Genomic DNA, 19,112 nt, shown 5'->3' with positions numbered 1-19,112 from the left:
AATACTAAGAACTTTGAAAACAGAAAGATTTTTTTTTCTTTTTAATCGCATTTTTTTCATAAAATCTATAATTGTATGATGTTGGATTTCCAATTTGATAATCCATGTGGGCTTAAAGACCATTAGTAAATATCGTGCTAGCATGATTTATAAAGTAAATGTTTGTTGAGTAACAAACTTAATAAAGTAAGGGAGTTTTTTTGTAATAAAATAGCAACAGATAGGTATGCCTGGTAAATCTCTCTAAAGAAAATAAAAGAATGATCAAGAATAAGTAAAAGTTGAGGTGTGAATAGAATCCCTTTCGTTTCTTTTTTATTAGATTTCTTTATATTTTTTGGATTTAAGATTTTATATCAGCCTAGTCGTAATTATAAATAACTGTTGAAATTGTTTAAATGAGTATTATAATGTTCTGTAATGCTGAGATTAGAATTTGAACCAAACATTTGTAATGGTTGAAAACTGTGTTTTAATCTTTAAATGGTGGGTGAGAAATAATTTGAGAAATTGGAATGTGATAAGTAAAAGTTGGGGTTGCCAATAGTAGCTCTATTCGTATATCTAGATTTATTATTTTTTACTCCAAATTTCTAAGTTTATTTACACAAGTATGAGTCATATTGTAGACACCCAAATTTGAGCGGGCCCTCGACGCAAAGTGCCCCAAAAATAGCAAAAATCGGAATGAGCTCCGAAGCCCAAACCTACCAAAAATCCAATAAATTTTGTCATCTTATTTTTAATAAACGGCCCAAGGCCTTTCACGTGGCCCATGGGCCCAACACCTCATCACCCTCCTACATTCATCAATCCAACCCAATGCAAGTCTAAACCCATCCTTATCCTACCCAATACCCAAGCCCATTCAATTCAACCCATTCAACCTAAACCCATCCTTATCCTACCCACTACCCAAGCCCATTCAACTCAACCCAACACATTACCCAAGCCCAATTCTCTACCTAAGCCCAACATCACAACCAATCACCCAATATGACACATGTCATCACCCCCTTCCACCTCCCTCATCCAACCAACCAACTCCATTACTTCCCTCAAAAATTAATTCAACCCATAACTCTACCCTAACCTATCCTATCCATTCTCTCAAATCAAACACTTATAACCTATCACCCTCCCTAATCTACTCCCATCATTTCCTACAAAACCCATCTCTACAACCTACACCTACACTCATCCTCTCAAATCAAACACTCATCCTTTCCCATCAACTCATCTCCACCCTCATTTCCACCCACTTTGACACATGTCATCATCTCCCTCACCCTCCCAAAATATCATCAACCACCCTCTTAAATCCTCCATTCTCTTAAATCAAACACCACACTTAATCACAACCACCAATTAATTACCCCCTTTTAACAATCTCATCCTCTCAACCACTCTCATCAACTCACCTCACCAAACACTCAACCCAAATGGGTTGGGTTGGATCCAAACCATTTGGGTCAAAACTCACCCATTTAACCTTCTTACACAAATACCCCTCAACCCATCAAATTACACACACCCTTCTCTTAAACCCCACACCATTCTACCACTTCTCATTATTTCACCCAACTTTACCCCTCAAAATAACCCACAACCTCTATAAAAACCCCATCACTCTCAACTCTCAAGTCCTAATGAAAAATCCCACATCCAACCCTCAAAAAGATAAAAAAGGAAATCACTCTCTCAACCTTCCTCTCTTAACCCTCAACTCACTTTGCATCTCATAACTTTCAACTCTCAAACTTCTTTCAAAGAAATCAAGCAAGGAAGAAGAAGTCAAGGAAGGTCAAAAGAAGTCAAGGAAGGTCAAAGGAAGTCAATGAAGGGTCAAGGTGGGTTCAACAAAAGGACCATCCCCTCTAACCCCCTCTTCTATTCTCCCCTTTTCCCACATTTTTGTACACACCACTATGGTCTAAATCACCAAAGGGCCCCTTCTTCATAAGGGTGCCCTCAATGATTTGAACCTATATCGAAAGCCCCTTACACTTGAGGGCACACATCAAATGTTTTTATTTTTATTTTTATTTTCTTTATTCCAAAAAAACCGAATCTGAGGTTACCACCTATGGTGGATGGAGTAGGGTGCCTAACACCTTCCCTACTCCATAAATGGACCCCCTTACCTTTGAATCAAAGGTTTGACCAAACATGCATTATCCAACGAGAGTCAACAAAAAATGTCAAAATGACATGTTTTTCAAAAATACAAATTCGGGTGACCATTCACACCCATTTCCGAAAATGAATGGTGGCGACTCCAAAACACCCCAAAGTGGAGGGATGTTTTTAAAACATTGAAAATCCCGTGTCCACACATATTAAGCAATTTGATAACACCTTAAAGGACTCTGGTGAAGGGATTTCTTTCTAATTAGTCCTTAAGTTTTGAGCAGTTACTTAATAATCCATTTAATAAAACCTTTTTCTCTTAATGGTCCGTCAACCTCATCTCAAGTTATAATATTTTTGAAATACATAAACTATCATTTTTATCTTCTTCTTATACTTAGGTTTTCCAACACTGATTCCAATTATTTCCGACAATCTTTTATCATGAATGATGAATGAAAATGATATACTTCTAATTTTGAAGTTTTAGATGGATTTTTTTATCGACGTTTAAAACAAAAAATAAAGAATGAAGTCAAGATTAAAAAAAAATGTATAGTGTCGACCTCACTACTTCTTATTTATTATTGAATTCAACATTTTTATTGTTGAGTAAAATAAATTTTTTTTAAATGTCGAACTCGACAATAAAAATAATGAACCCTAAAATAAAAAATGGTGAGTTCGACGCTGGTAAAATCCACTTATTTTTGTTTTTCAAGTTTTTTTTTATACTAAAATACATGGAAAGGACGACTAAAAACTTGATATAACGACTTGTGTAGATACTTTCAAACCCAGAGAACCATTCTTGACCTTTTTCATCAAAAAATGAAGTAAAAAATGTTAGGGAAAAGAAAAACAAACTTTTTACATACATTTTCAAAATGCTTGAAATTGACTTATTTTTTCCTTCTCAAATTATTTTTCATCGGAATGGAATATCCGAAACTCAACTACAACACTGGAAATCCAATTTTGTTGGATGAAAATGGTGAGTTCGAATGGTAAGAATAGTTTCAACATTTCAATCGTAAGAGATGTATGGAATGAGGTTTAGGGATTGATTAGAAATATAAGTTTAACTAAATAGATTATTTAGAGAAGCCTAAAACTTGACGACTAATTAGAAAAAAAAAAAAATCCCTCCACCAAGATCATTTTAAGTAATTTTTCCATAAAATTAAGTTCAAAGTGAACCAAGGCACAAGATTTGTGGTTCTTAAGTTATTTCAACAGAATATTTTCTCTACATAATACCCAAAACTATATTGAGTTAATACTAATCTTATTCAAAGCGGCTCTTTACGATCTGATCAAATCGACAAAATGAGATCAATATGGGCAGTAAATGATTTTGGTTCAGTCCCATATGATTTGGTCCATGGTTTGGTCTAGGTCAAGCAATCAGATCAAAGCAACTTATATTAGATTGGGATGAGTTGACCCGGATCATACGGATTGACCTGGACCAATTCGACTGGGTTGTTGAATCTATTAAAAGAGTGATTTGGATTGGTTACAATTCAAGTGACTTGGGCTGGTCCAAGTCCAATACTAGTATGGGCTTATTTGGGTCCAACAGACCTTGTGTGGATTGGGTATTCTTGGTTGAATATGTTGGGGTTTTGCAACTCTGACTTGCAACCGAAACCTCTGTGGGGCAAGGCTGATGGTAGAATGACTGAAGAGGACAAATAATGTCAAGAATTGGCCCAAAAACTTAAGAAAAATCAACAAAACCAACTTTTTATTATATTAGACTAATGATAACCTGACATTCTTTTTTCAAACGACCCCCAGACCATGGTTTCAAAATTCGTCTGAGACCGAGACATATTGTCCAAGTTAACTCGGTATCAGGGTTGAATGATACAAATGCATAAGTCAGATTTTTGAACGAGATTTAATACCTCACGTTCGTTTTTGAAAATTTTGGACGAGACGTCTCAAACGAATCGGAAAACTCGTCCGAGACGACTTGGTATTGGCATGGACGAGACAAGACGCGAAACCGAGTTATAAAACCATGCCTCACACGCTCCGTGACCTGGCAGTTACAGAACATAAAGGATCTATGGTTCTGTGATGGGGGTGTATGAAAAAAGAGCGTTAGATTATCACAACTCTTTTTATTATTATTGAGAATAAAATTCAATGATTGTCTCTGAATATAGTAACAAAGTTTGGAGATTTCTTGATTCGGTAGGGATTGAATTCGGATAGATTCGTGAAATTTTCATATAAAAAAAGTCGACAAAATTTTGGAGATAATGCAAAATATTTTGAAGGATTTCTTACCAAAACCTATTATATTCAACCTCTCTTTAAATCCTATCTTCTTTCTGATGTTTGAATGTTGAAAAAACTAAACTTTTGGAGCCAAACGTGAAAATATTACCATATTTCACAATGAATTGAGAGATCATTCATTAATTCGTCAATTCGTTGAATTTTCACCTAACCCCTAATTTTATGAATTTTGTGACTATGACTCTGATATTAATTATTGGGGAAAAATATGAGATTTTCAAATAAATAAATAAATTATCTTATGAGAATTATAAAAAATGGAGGATGATAAGACTTCGGAAAAATGGGGTATTTCCATTATTTTTTATTAGTCTCTCCTAAAAGAACATGGTCAACGGTTATAGCATTACATCGAATATGTCGGGACTTGGGTATTCACCAAAACCCCCCCAAGGATTATCTCTAAATTACGCTTCTAGTTTGTTTGTTATTTTCCTCGGGATATAACACATATTTATGGGGATGTAAGTTGTTTATCTCGAGGAAATCTATGATTCTAGTCCATGCCACATTAGGGGGCGTCAGAAAATCACGACTCTTTGCATTATTTTCTATTAGTCTCTCTTAAAAGATCATGATTCGATGAGTATATCATTACATCGAGTATCTCTAAATTACCTTTCTAGTTTTTTTTCTTTCTCCAAAATTTATTTCATTAGTTCACTCAATTTATGTTAAGTCCTCGTCTCATCTCCGTTTGCTTGTGTCCGAGGATGTCGTGCCCTAAAATTGCTCTTAATTAGCAAAAACTATATAAACATGTGCATGTGTGAATAGTGATACTAGGCCAAGTAGCATTAAATAATGGTGGTCCTACTCCACCGTTCCATTGAAGGTGCCACCTAGTTTAGTTGGTAAAGTGTACCGACGTTTGGACTGAGGTTCAATATCTGCCATCACTCGAGTTACTGAACTTATAAAAAATAGGTTTAGTTTTTTTTTTTTTTTTTTTTTTTTTTTTTAAATACCGCTAGATTCAATACTTGTTATCACTAAAGTTAGTGAACTCATTAAAAAAAGGTTTATCGGCAAAAAAGAAACTCACTATTTAACATTTTGAATCATTTAGATTTTATATAAGTTGTTTGATCAACGATTGGCAATGGCTAATCAATTTCCTCTCCAAATTAAATTGTTGAAGCAAAATCCATCTGTGGGGTTTGGAACTATTGACTTATGAAAATGATTGTAAAAGAGTAAAGTATTCTATTTTAATCCGACAAATAGAATTTATCATGTGGAGATGTGATGTATCCTCAAGATACATAATTAGTGAGATTACTGTTCATGTTTTAATGGCCAAGATTTCATATTTTTCATGAACTACGGATCCCAACCTATTTATCATTGGCTCGTGGCCTCGAAGATTTTGTGTTATTTATTTACAATTTTTTTTTTTTTTTTTTGTTTTTTGAGTTGTGATAATCTGACTCCCCCATACCCTTCTAACGTGGCATGGGTATAGAATATAGATTTCCTCGGGATACACAATTTCACATCCCCATAATTATATGCACTTGTATATCTCAAGGAAAAAATATATGATTCTATGCACATGTCACGTCAAGAGAGTATGTTAGACCGGGGAGTCAGAAAATCATAATTATTATTTTATTTTTTTAAGAAAAGAGCTTGTATCATCGTTCCCTCTTTTGTTAATGTCACACCCGTTAATGAATCAAATTAATTTCTAAAGAGAGGGGACAATTTTTATTGGGTAGTGTTGGAATGACCTCAAGATTGGACCTCATATCACACATCTTGACGTGAAAGTGGATAGGAATCAAAGATATTTTTTCAATCATATTTCAAGAAAAAACATCAATGGTTCCAATACACTTTTACATCTGGGTGTGCGGTGTGAGGTCCAATCTTGAGGTCACTTCAGCATTTTTTTTATTTATTTATTTGTGTGAGAGAGAGAAAGAGATATGTATCTGTATCTAACTATCTATAATTAATGTGTTAGAGAGAGAGAGAGAGAGATTTACCTGTATCTAACTATCTATAATTAATGTGTTATCCATAAGTTTGTTACATGATGCATTACGATACATAAAAGTTGATATAAGTGTGCCAATCAAATCTATTAAAAACAAACTAAAATAAATTTTGTTAGGTTTAGTTGTGATTGACATCAGCTACCATAAGCAACAAAATCACTCATACTAGAAACTAAAATTAATTCGCTTGACAATTTAGTCAACAACATTTATACTTCAACAAAGGACAAATACCTAAAACTACATTTCTCATTAATTATATTGACATATTGGCATTTTTCTTCTATGCTTGTTGCACCTAAAGAATTTTTTTTTTCTCATAGGCTTTCTCCTCACAACGGTCACAGGATCCGGGATCGACTAATCACAATAGCCCATGTGTATTGAGGACATCCCCAAATTTACAAATTAACCTCGTTAGGCTGCACGAATCACATATAACGTAGTCGAACGCCTATAAGTACTACGAGAAAAAAAGTTCGAGAAAAGTTTTTTCTTGCATGTGCATGCCCTTGTAGGTGGTTGTTGGGTAGTTATTAGAGAGGTGGATCTTATGTCATCCTTGAAACATATTAACACCACATAAAGTATTTTTTGGGGTCCATGGGCCCCATGAATGTTGGCTCATCCTTTGATGAGTATTTCTCACCAAGCATTTGGAAATCCAATGAGATTGCTTCTATTTCAAATCCAATGAATAAAAATCATCAATATAGCTAGTTTTTCGATGTTTAAGTTCATCAGATATGGATTAAAAATACATGTGGCAGTAGTTAGGTCAGAGCTCTTCATCAACAAATTTGTCAAGTTAGGAGGATAGCTTCTCAAGATTTTCAAATGAAATGGGACTTGAACTTTAAGGAACCATTGTTATTTTTTTTCCTCTCACCTTTTCAAGTAAGAAAAGTCCTTTAAAAGTAATTTATGTCATGTGGGGCTGATGTGGCAAGGGCACAATACATGAGGAAAAAATATCAATAGTTTTATGCCCTTGTCACATCAACCGAGTACAAATGGAGTGAAAATTTTTGAGTCAGAAAATCATTAGCGATAAATAAAATTATTTTATGAAAATATCTATCTTTGAAAATCCTCTATCTCCTTACATCTTCACAATGGTTATGAAAGTTTTATCTTTGATTCTAAGGACAAAGATGAATTTTTGGTTCGGAGTTACCATAGAATTCCTCGAATTTCTCATTTTGTATTTGTTGATGATGTTCTTATTTTCTTAAAAAATAAAGTGGGTTCATCCTTGTGTATAAAGGAAATTTTAAATGAGTTTCATAGTATTTCAAGTCTCCCAGTTAGTGTCGAAAATGGTAAGTTGTTCTTCAATAATACTTGTTCAAATAAACAACTTATTATTGATTCTTTAGGCTTTCTTTGAGTCTTCCTTTGTTCTTTTTTAGAATGTCGAGTCAGTTGTGCCCACCTTTAATTGACGGAATTTAGAAAAGATTAGAGGGTTGGAAAGCTCATTTATTGTCTTATGTAGGAAGATTGGAGCTTCTCAAGCCGAAACTTTCGAGTATTCAAATCTTCAAGAAAATTTGATCATTATTTCTGAAATTTCTTTGGTTTGATCCTAAGAAGTCCTTTTATTTGGTGGGTTGGAAATTTATTTTCAACCCATTGAAATAAGGAGTTGTTTACAATAGAAGACTACGGGATTGGAACAAAGCAAGGATGATGAAACTTTGAATTTATCGGGCTATCTTGCTTGGTTGGGTGCTTACCATAGAGATTTTCTAATTTTTGTAACTGAGAGATATTTACCACGGGAGCTGCAAAATATCTCGATGAATGATGAAATTTGTAACTATTCTCGTGGTTAATTTAATATAGGGATGGGGCCCTTATCTCCCAACTTACCAATAATAAAAAAAAGTGTTTAAAATTAAAGTGAGTATAAAATTTATGAAAAAAATGATACTTTATTAAATGCATTGGGGGGGGGGGGGGGGGATATTTCTGGCGTGGAAGTGTGTAGGAACCATATATGATTTTCATTGAGATACGCTCAATATTACTTTAGCATGATCCTAATTGAAGTGATTCTGATTGAATTAAACCACATATATGATTTTCATCGAGATACGCTCAATATTACTTCAGTATTATCCTAATTGAATTGATTCTGATCGAGTTAAACCAAACCATCATTTTGATTCAATTTTAAAACACAGGGAAATATCAAGAAAATCATTTGAACGTAGGGGTGTCAATGGGTTGGCTCCTATCCGATTCTTATAAGAACCAGAATCGTTCATTTTTCTCGATTTTGATTCTTATTTTAAATCAATGAAGTCAAAATTGAAACCATCAAAAAAAAATTCTATTTAAATGGTTTTGATTTCCAATTAAAGGGTAGCCAATATTAATAACACCCCCAAGGTACATGATTTAAAAATTTTAATTGTTGTCAATTTATTTTTTTTATATAAAAAATGTAAACTGATGAAGCCTTAGCATGTTTCTTTCATGCCATTATCTCATTGGTCGTTGGATACAAAAGCGTTCAATGACGTTGGACTCTGAAAGAACCCTTTTTTTTTTTTTTCGTACGAGATGTGGTAGCTTCTGCTTGAAACTTTCTTTAAAAAACTGAGCGCTGACGACGAGGAGCAGTGAATGCTTAGGAAGCTTTTACTCAATTATTCTTAACGCCTCAACTGGGGTGGAAACATCTGTCATTTTCTCTCACTTTAACTCGAAAGATTAAAGAAAGAAAATTTACAATTTTATTTTTAAATTGTTATTTGTTATTTATTTTTCTCACCATCTTTGGTGTGGAGATCGAGACTCAGCCAGCATCTTGGCTTTCATAAAGAGAGAGAAGGTCAGCTACACAAATTTCTTTTTATTCACTTCATTTGAATCTGTTTCAGGCTTTTTGGGTTCTTTCTCTTTCAAATTCATGTTCAATTTCAGACATGTTTGGGCTTGCAAGATTTCTATAAAAACGTGTTTGTTTCAGTTATTTTCTTAAATAAAACAGGGAATCTCTTAAAAGGAAGAAATGGGTATTTTGCTTCAGTTGAGTTGATGATGGAGAATCTGTGTTTCTGTATTTGGGGAGTTCATATGATCTCAAAGGTTCCATCTTTTTTTGTTTCTTTGTGATGGGTATTCGATTTTTTAATTTGATTTGTGATAGTTGAAGAGTTGAAGTGGGTTCTTGTGTTGAAGTTCTTGTAAACCCTAGATTTTAAGTTCAGCTTAAGTTCATAAAGGAGGAAAAAAAAAAAACCATTTTTTTAGTTTTTTTTGTTTGTTTTTCATGATGGGTATTGGATATTTTAAATTGCTTATATGGGTTTTATTCATCTTGTCTTTGGTATGTATCTCAATAGAATTTGATCCCATAGACAATTACCTTATAAACTGTGGATCACCCAACAACTTGTCAGTAGGAAATCTTGTTTTTGTGGCTGATAATTCGGGTTCCCCAATCCTTTCAACCCCACAAAATATTTTTGCTAGCACCACTTTGAATCCAATCTCCTCTCCCATCGATTCGCGTTTGTATCAAACCGCCCGAATCTTCAGTGGAGACTCTTCTTATACTTTTCCAATCCAAAACCATGGGCGGCACTGGATCCGCCTACATTTCTCCCCATTCGTCTATCAAAACTACAATATGAGTATGTCAAACTTCTCTGTTTCCACCCAACAATTTGTACTACTCAGCAATTTCCAACCAATGAAAGATTCCACGATTAAGGAATTCTCGGTGAACATAACTCTGGACAACCTCGTCCTCAGGTTCACCCCTTACAGTGATTCCTTTGCCTTCTTAAATGCCTTAGAAGTAGTTTCGGTCCCTGACGAGCTGATCATCGATGATGCTTTGACGGTTAATTCACGGAAGAACTACCAAGGTCTGTGGAAACGAGCGTTGGAGACCACTCATAGGGTCAATATGGGTGGACCATTGGTCTCCCCTCTGAACGATACCCTTGGCCGAACTTGGGTACCTGATCAAGGGTTTTTATTGAACACGAATCTTGCCAAGCCGATCTCGAATATTGGAGCAGTTAAATATCAGAATGGTGGACCTACTCCGAATATTGCTCCTGTTACTGTCTATGGTACTGCCTCTGAAATGAACTCAGGAGGTGATCCCAATAGCAATTTCAATGTCACATGGGAGTTCGACGTGGATCCCGGTTTTGAGTATCTGATTCGGTTTCATTTCTGTGATATAGTGAGTTCGTCCCTTAACCAGCTTTACTTCAATGTTTATGTAAATACATGGAGGGTTGCTCAAGATCTTGATCTTAGTACTTTGTTAACTAACACGTTGGCTGCTCCGTATTATATGGACTTCATTATGGGGTCAAGTTACTTGAGAAAGCTTCATATAAGTGTTGGCCCTTCTGCTACTTCAACGGGTAGATTCCCCAATGCGATTCTGAATGGGTTGGAGGTTATGAAAATGAACGATTCTCGAGGCAGCCTCGACGCTTTGGTGGATCTAACTGTACCCTCACATTCAAGCTCAAAGAAGAAAGTTGGTGTCATAGTAGGGGTGGCTGTTGGTGTGTTTGCTGTGGTCTTGGCAATAGTTATCTTTCTGACTTGTAAACGAAGACTGACACGTGACCACCATTCGAAGAAATGGTTCCCTTCCTCGATGAATGGATGGGGGAATTCTTACAGCATGGGAAGCAAATTCTCAAATGGAGCCACCACCAATAGTACCACCTCAAACCTTGGGTACCGCTTTTCTTTTGTGTCATTGCAGGAAGCCACGAACAACTTTGATGAGAGTTGGGTTGTCGGGGTAGGTGGATTCGGGAAGGTTTACAAAGGTGTTTTGAAAGACGGCACAAAGGTTGCCGTGAAGAGGGGTAATCCTCAATCCCAACAAGGTCTTGCGGAGTTTCAAACCGAAATCGAAATGTTGTCTCAGTTTCGTCACCGACATCTTGTATCACTGATTGGGTACTGTGACGAACGGAATGAAATGATCCTAGTTTACGAGTATATGGAGAATGGGACCCTAAAGAGTCATCTCTATGGCTCGGATCATCCAAGCTTGAGTTGGAAGCAAAGACTTGAGATATGTATTGGATCAGCCCGAGGACTTCACTACCTTCACACCGGTTATGCAAAAGCTATTATTCACCGTGATGTTAAGTCTGCAAACATCTTACTCGATGAGACACTCATGGCCAAAGTTGCTGATTTTGGGCTTTCGAAAACTGGACCCGAGATTGATCAAACGCACGTGAGTACTGCTGTAAAAGGGAGTTTTGGCTATCTCGATCCGGAGTATTTTAGAAGGCAACAATTGACAGAGAAGTCGGATGTGTACTCGTTTGGGGTGGTTTTGTTTGAAGTCCTTTGTGCAAGACCCGTCATTGATCCATCTCTTCCAAGGGACATGGTGAACTTAGCCGAATGGGCAATGAACTGGCAGAAAAGCATGCAATTAGAGAAAATTATAGATCCGCAACTTTCAGGTAAAATAAGACCCGATTCTCTGAGGAAATTTGGAGAGACAGCTGAGAAATGCTTGGCTGACTACGGTGTCGATCGTCCTACAATGGGAGATGTGTTGTGGAATCTGGAGTATGCGCTTCAACTTCAAGAGGCTATGATCCCAAGAGATCCCAATGAGGATAGTACGAACCAGATAGGTGAGCTCTCTCCATTAGTCAACAATGTTGGGGAGACTATTGTTGCCGTTGAACATAGCAGGATGTCTAGTATGGATGATCTTTCGGGGACTTCGATGGTGTTCTCGCAGTTAGTGAAAGCTGAAGGGAGGTAGATTGAAGGTGAAGATTGTTTCTCTGAAGCTACTCACTTAGTATGCCAACTGTGTTATCTTAGCTCTTCGATACAGACAGTACATCTGATCCATAACTATCATCTTGTTACATACACATCTTTATAATTTAGAGTAATTTGTTTATTGCTGTTGGCTGTGTTTTTTAATGTGTTTATATCAGTTTGCTGTGATTATCTTTCTTTGAAGGATGAGATCTTTCTTGTGAGAACTTTTACGACATTTTCTCTTCTCATAACTTGGTATTTCAAGTGATGTGCATAACACAAGTTTAGAGACTTCCTTATAAGCCATTTCTACGCGAAGTCAGGTGGTTGGGTCATAGTGATCTGAACCCCGTCAATTTTTCCCATAAATTTGTAAATCACTTTTGATAGGATTAGAAGTTTCGGAATGAGTTTTTTTTGCTTTTTTTTTTTTTTTTGAGATCATCCTCGCAAAAAATCAGCTAATATCCAAACTTCTAGCTTATATAGGACAAAATATGTTGGTTATTTTGTTTGGCTACTCTATTGACTCTTGGACCCGCACCAATTTTTATATACATGATGCCAGCATGGTTTAAAATTTCGTTTCGTTCGTATTGTTTCGTACGAAATATTTCGATTTTCCAACATCCCAAGATGAAATATTTGATGTTTCGGTGATTTCTCTCTAAAATCAGAGTAAATGAAGAAGGAAAGGGAGAGGGAAGGAGAGGAGAAGAAGGAAAAAAACAAAAGAGACGAAGACAGATCTTTTTATGCACGAGTTGCTAGAAGAGAGAGAGATACTCGTAGATTTGGTCTAATTCTTCTTCTTCTTCTAAACGATGATGTGCCCTTGACCTTGGTCTCCTCTAAAAGACCAAGTTATTTTAAATACAACCCCTGTTTTGATAGATTTTTTAGACACTCCGTATTTTAAAACTGATTACATTCCCCTTGACCACATTCTTCTATGAAAGACTTCTTTTAAATCCTTAAATTAATGTATCGAATGTTTCAATTTAAAAAAAATAATCGAAACAGTGAATTGAGATGAGATTTTAAACCATGGATCAAAGAATAAATTCATAGTTCGAACAAATATATGCGACACCAATTATGTTTCTGAACTTAAAATAAATATGTTTTGATCTCTAAATGGAATTAGGTATCCCTCCTCCTATGAACATCACATAGACGAGAAGTTTTTTTTTGAGTTCTAGTGTCTTTTCCCCTGAACAACCTCATCGTTTTAGGTTTTCGGGAGAAGTATTAGACCTCCTCTTCGTAATATGTCACATTTTTTTCTTATTTTTCGGTCTAAGTGAACAACCCCAGTGATCTTGTGCTTTCCCATGAAAGAGTATTTGCTTTGTAGAGAAAGAATCAGAACCTTTAGGGGCTAAACTTATCAAGTGATATAGAGACCAAGTTGGGTGTTTGAGGGAGCCAACTTAATTGGAACTTTTAAGGCATTCCAAGTGAAAAATTTTATTTTTTCCTCTTGGGCAATGATTGTTCTATCTTGTTTTCTTCTCACAAAGTTCATTTGAGGTTGTTTTCTTACATTCTCTCATATTCTCCTTCACAATCATTCTCTCTATCTCAACATTTTCCTTTTTTATACTCTCCTCATTTTATAGCATTTGATCACTATTTCTTTCTGCAATTTTCCTCTTTCACACTTCTTTTGTGCTTAATTTTCTTTCATTTGTTCTCTCATTGCCTCTACAATGTTTCCTTTTTACTCTCTCACGGTTCCTTTGAGATGGGCTCCTTACATCTCTCCCATTATCTATCAAATCTTTCTCTTACCCACAGTTCTTTGTAGGCTTGCCAATTAAGACTGCAATGGTACTCTCAAAACACCTTTTCGACTTTCTTTAAAGTCTGTGATTTCTTTTGTCCTGTTTTCATTACAGATCCAATCGCTATTCTTGTTCCGGACAAAAGCCCCATAAGATGATTTTTATAAGAATGGGTCACGACTGTCGTAAGTGCATGCAAGTGTAGCAGGGTAAGACATTGCCTCGAGATGAGATTTAACATCTTGGTTTCAATAATCTCTTTTGTGTCATCGATAAATTTGGGGATCTAACTCAAAACCAATTGGCAAGATGAGTGGAGAGGCCTAGGAGCTTATAAGGAGAAAAACAAGTCAATGAGTGTCCGATGCGGGACTAAACTCGACATACCCCCCCCCAATGTGAACAGGATTGGGCCAAAGCATGTGAACATATGAACTGAGTGACATGGAGGAGAGAAAGGCCCGCTTTGATACCATCATAAATTTAAGGGTCCAACTCAAAATCAATTAGCGAAGAGTAGAGAGGCCCAAGAACTTATAAGGAGAGAGACAAGGCAATGAGTGTCTGTTGTGAGACTAAACACACCCCGACACGTGTGGGCTGGACTATACCAAAGCACGTGAAAATATGAATTAGGTGACGTGGAGGAGAGAAAGTTATACTTTGATACCATGAGAAATTTGGGGTCCTACTCAAAATCAATCAAAGATGAGTGGAGAGGCCCCGAAGCTTATAAGGAGAGAGACAAGCCAATGAGTGTTTGATGTGGGACTAAACTCAACACTCTCCGATACATGTGGGCCAGATTAAGCCAAAGTATGTGGAGATATGAACTGGGTGACGTGGAGGAGAGAAAGTTATGCTCTGATACCATGATAAATTTGGAGTCCTACACAAAACCAATCGATGATGAGTGGAGAGGCTCAGGAAATAAGGAGAGAGACAAGCCAATGAGTGTCTGATGTGGGACTAAACTCGAGTCTTTGTGCTCCCGGATTTTTCTACCTAAACATACTAAAATAATGTGGGGATTGTGATCTAGGCTTGGTCTGCTCTAGTCTGTTTTTTTGTTTGTTTGTCTATCGGGGCTTTTTAATTATTTAAGGTAAATTTGTTTGACAAGTGTTTTAATTTCATCTTGGATACGTATAGGGGCTTTTTAATTATTTAAGGTAAATTTGTTTGACAAGTGTTTTAATTTCATCTTGGATACGTATAGGGGTTTTAACTGTAGGAAGCTTGAAATTAATTTTAAACTAATGGGGTAGATGAATTCAAACGTTTCAAAAAAAAAATGTTAATATTATAATAGTTTGTGATTATATTATATTTCATGGGTTTAGTGCCCATTTGCATTATACCATTTTTATTCTAGAATTTTTTTTGATATTTTATGAATGTTTTTTTTTTTTCTTTCCTTCTCAAATACTTCTATTCAAACAGGTCTTTGGTTCAACACTGGTGCTTCCACCTATTTCCCTACAATTACTAGATTGAGTGTAGAAGAATGTAAATTATGAGATCTTTTACTTCATTTTCATGGTTCCTTTAACTTTACTATTTGTATTTGATCACTTCCTTTGATCCAAATCTGATCCAATAACAATCTGATAAATTTTGATGGGATTACATTCCTTCGATATATATATATATATAGGGAAATGTTCAGCAACAAACATTTTGACAAATATTTTGGCAAAACATTTTTCAAAACATAGGTTAGAGGTTTTGGAATGGGCTGAATTTTGGTGAGAATGATCTCTACGGTGAGAAGATCATCCTCACCAAACTTCAGCCCATTCCAAAACTTTTAGCCCCAGTTTACAGGTTGAAAAATCGTGGACCGTCCATTTTTGTAAATCATTTTTGATGGGGTTAGAAGTTTTGGAATGGGCTGATTTTTGGTGATGATGATCTCCTCATCATATAGATCATCCTCACCAAAAATCAGCCCATTCCAAAACCTCTAACCCATGTTTTGAAAAATGTTTTGCCAAAATGTTTGTTGCTGAACATTTCCCATATATATATATATATATATATATATGGGTCAGGTTCAAGGGCCATATGAGAAAACATATGTAAAAACAATGTAACATTAATAAAATTTTAAAATATGGGTTAGAAATTTCGGATTGAGCTGATTTTTTGTGAGGATGATCTCTATGATGGGAAGATCATCCGAAAAAAAAAATCAGTCCAATCTGAAACTTCTAACCCCATTAAAAGTGATTTTGAATGTGGACCGTCGCTTTTTTGCTAATTTTTGTCACTAATTTGTAAATCACTTTTGATGGATTTATAAATTTCTGATTGAGCTGATTTTTTGTGAGGACGATCTTTTCATCATAGTGACCATCCTTGCAAAAAATCAGCTCAATCCAAAACCTGTAATCCTTATTTTGAAAAACCATTGTTTTTTCATATGTTTTTACATATGGCCCTTGAACCGCCCCCTATATATATATATGGGTCAGGTTCAAAGGACAACCATTTCAACACACATATAGACAACGTGTTTTGTCTTATATGGGCAAAAATGTTTGGAATGGACTGATTTTTTGTGAGGATGATCTCTGTGATGAGGAGATCATCCTTGCCAAAAATCAGCTCATTATGAACTTCTAGACCGTCCAATTTTTGTTGAAAAATTATAGACCGTCCAATTTTTGTAAATCAATTTTGATGGGGTTACAAGTTTTGGAATGGGATGATTTTTTGCCAAGATGATCCCCTCATCACAGAGATCATCCTCACAAAAAATCAGTCCATTCCAAACATTTTTGCCCATATAAGACAAAACACGTTGTCTATATGTGTGTTGAAATGGTTGTCCTTTGAACCTGACCCTATATATATATATAGAGGGTCCGTTCAGCAACAAACATTTTGACAAACATTTAGGCAAAACATTTTTCAAAACATAGGTTAGAGGTTTTGGAATGGGCTGAATTTTGGTGAGAATGATCTCTACGGTGAGAAGATCATCCTCACCAAACTTCAGCCCATTCCAAAACTTTTAGCCCCAGTTTACAGGTTGAAAAATCGTGGACCGTCCATTTTTGTAAATCATTTTTGATGGGGTTAGAAGTTTTGGAATGGGCTGATTTTTGGTGATGATGATCTCCTCATCATATAGATCATCCTCACCAAAAATCAGCCCATTCCAAAACCTCTAACCCATGTTTTGAAAAATGTTTTGCCAAAATGTTTGTTGCTGAACATTTCCCATATATATATATATATATATATATATGGGTCAGGTTCAAGGGCCATATGAGAAAACATATGTAAAAACAATGTAACATTAATAAAATTTTAAAATATGGGTTAGAAATTTCGGATTGAGCTGATTTTTTGTGAGGATGATCTCTATGATGGGAAGATCATCCGAAAAAAAAAATCAGTCCAATCTGAAACTTCTAACCCCATTAAAAGTGATTTTGAATGTGGACCGTCGCTTTTTTGCTAATTTTTGTCACTAATTTGTAAATCACTTTTGATGGATTTATAAATTTCTGATTGAGCTGATTTTTTGTGAGGACGATCTTTTCATCATAGTGACCATCCTTGCAAAAAATCAGCTCAATCCAAAACCTGTAATCCTTATTTTGAAAAACCATTGTTTTTTCATATGTTTTTACATATGGCCCTTGAACCGCCCCCTATATATATATATGGGTCAGGTTCAAAGGACAACCATTTCAACACACATATAGACAACGTGTTTTGTCTTATATGGGCAAAAATGTTTGGAATGGACTGATTTTTTGTGAGGATGATCTCTGTGATGAGGAGATCATCCTTGCCAAAAATCAGCTCATTATGAACTTCTAGACCGTCCAATTTTTGTTGAAAAATTATAGACCGTCCAATTTTTGTAAATCAATTTTGATGGGGTTACAAGTTTTGGAATGGGATGATTTTTTGCCAAGATGATCCCCTCATCACAGAGATCATCCTCACAAAAAATCAGTCCATTCCAAACATTTTTGCCCATATAAGACAAAACACGTTGTCTATATGTGTGTTGAAATGGTTGTCCTTTGAACCTGACCCTATATATATATATAGAGGGTCCGTTCAGCAACAAACATTTTGACAAACATTTAGGCAAAACATTTTTCAAAACATGGGTTAGAGATTTTGGAATGGGCTGATTTTTGGTGAGGATGATCTCTACGGTGAGGAGATCATCCTCACCAAAAATCAGCCCATTCCAAAAGTTCTAGCCCCAGTTTACAAGTTGAAAAATCGTGGACCGTTCATTTCTTGTAAACCATTTTTGATGGGGTTAAAAGTTTTGGAATGGGCTGATTTTTGGTGATGATGATCTCCTCATCATATAGATCATCCTCACCAAAAATCAGCCCATTCCAAAACCTCTAACCCATGTTTTGAAAAATGTTTTGCCAAAATGTTTGTTGCTGAACATTTCCCATATATATATATATATATATATATATGGGTCAGGTTCAAGGGCCATATGAGAAAACATATGTAAAAACAATGTAACATTAATAAAATTTTAAAATATGGGTTAGAAATTTCGGATTGAGCTGATTTTTTGTGAGGATGATCTCTATGATGGGAAGATCATCCGAAAAAAAAAATCAGTCCAATCTGAAACTTCTAACCCCATTAAAAGTGATTTTGAATGTGGACCGTCGCTTTTTTGCTAATTTTTGTCACTAATTTGTAAATCACTTTTGATGGATTTATAAATTTCTGATTGAGCTGATTTTTTGTGAGGACGATCTTTTCATCATAGTGACCATCCTTGCAAAAAATCAGCTCAATCCAAAACCTGTAATCCTTATTTTGAAAAACCATTGTTTTTTCATATGTTTTTACATATGGCCCTTGAACCGCCCCCTATATATATATATATGGGTCAGGTTCAAAGGACAACCATTTCAACACACATATAGACAACGTGTTTTGTCTTATATGGGCAAAAATGTTTGGAATGGACTGATTTTTTGTGAGGATGATCTCTGTGATGAGGAGATCATCCTTGCCAAAAATCAGCTCATTATGAAACTTCTAGACCGTCCAATTTTTGTTGAAAAATTATAGACCGTCCAATTTT

General features: G+C 35.5%; 1 protein-coding gene across 1 annotated transcript; it reads left to right on the top strand.

The window, feature by feature from the left end:
- Positions 1–9,053: 9,053 nt before the first annotated feature.
- On the top strand, positions 9,054–12,376 carry LOC147399891 (receptor-like protein kinase HERK 1). The gene has a single exon (XM_086445456.1). It carries the CDS (start codon positions 9,730–9,732, stop codon positions 12,226–12,228), a length of 2,499 nt encoding a protein of 832 aa, XP_086301582.1. The 5' UTR covers positions 9,054–9,729; the 3' UTR covers positions 12,229–12,376.
- Positions 12,377–19,112: the final 6,736 nt, after the last annotated feature.

The sequence above is a fragment of the Akebia trifoliata genome, chromosome 6 (genome assembly GCF_017979445.1).
Source record: "Akebia trifoliata isolate Shusen 1 chromosome 6, ASM1797944v1, whole genome shotgun sequence".
Classification (NCBI taxonomy): domain Eukaryota; kingdom Viridiplantae; phylum Streptophyta; class Magnoliopsida; order Ranunculales; family Lardizabalaceae; genus Akebia; species Akebia trifoliata.
This window is presented reverse-complemented; position numbering and strand designations above follow the sequence as displayed.

What these genes read in the sequence shown, in the direction of transcription:
- LOC147399891 (XM_086445456.1), top strand. Translation starts at nt 9,730, where the DNA reads ATGATGGGTATTGGATATTTTAAATTGCTTATATGGGTTTTATTCATC.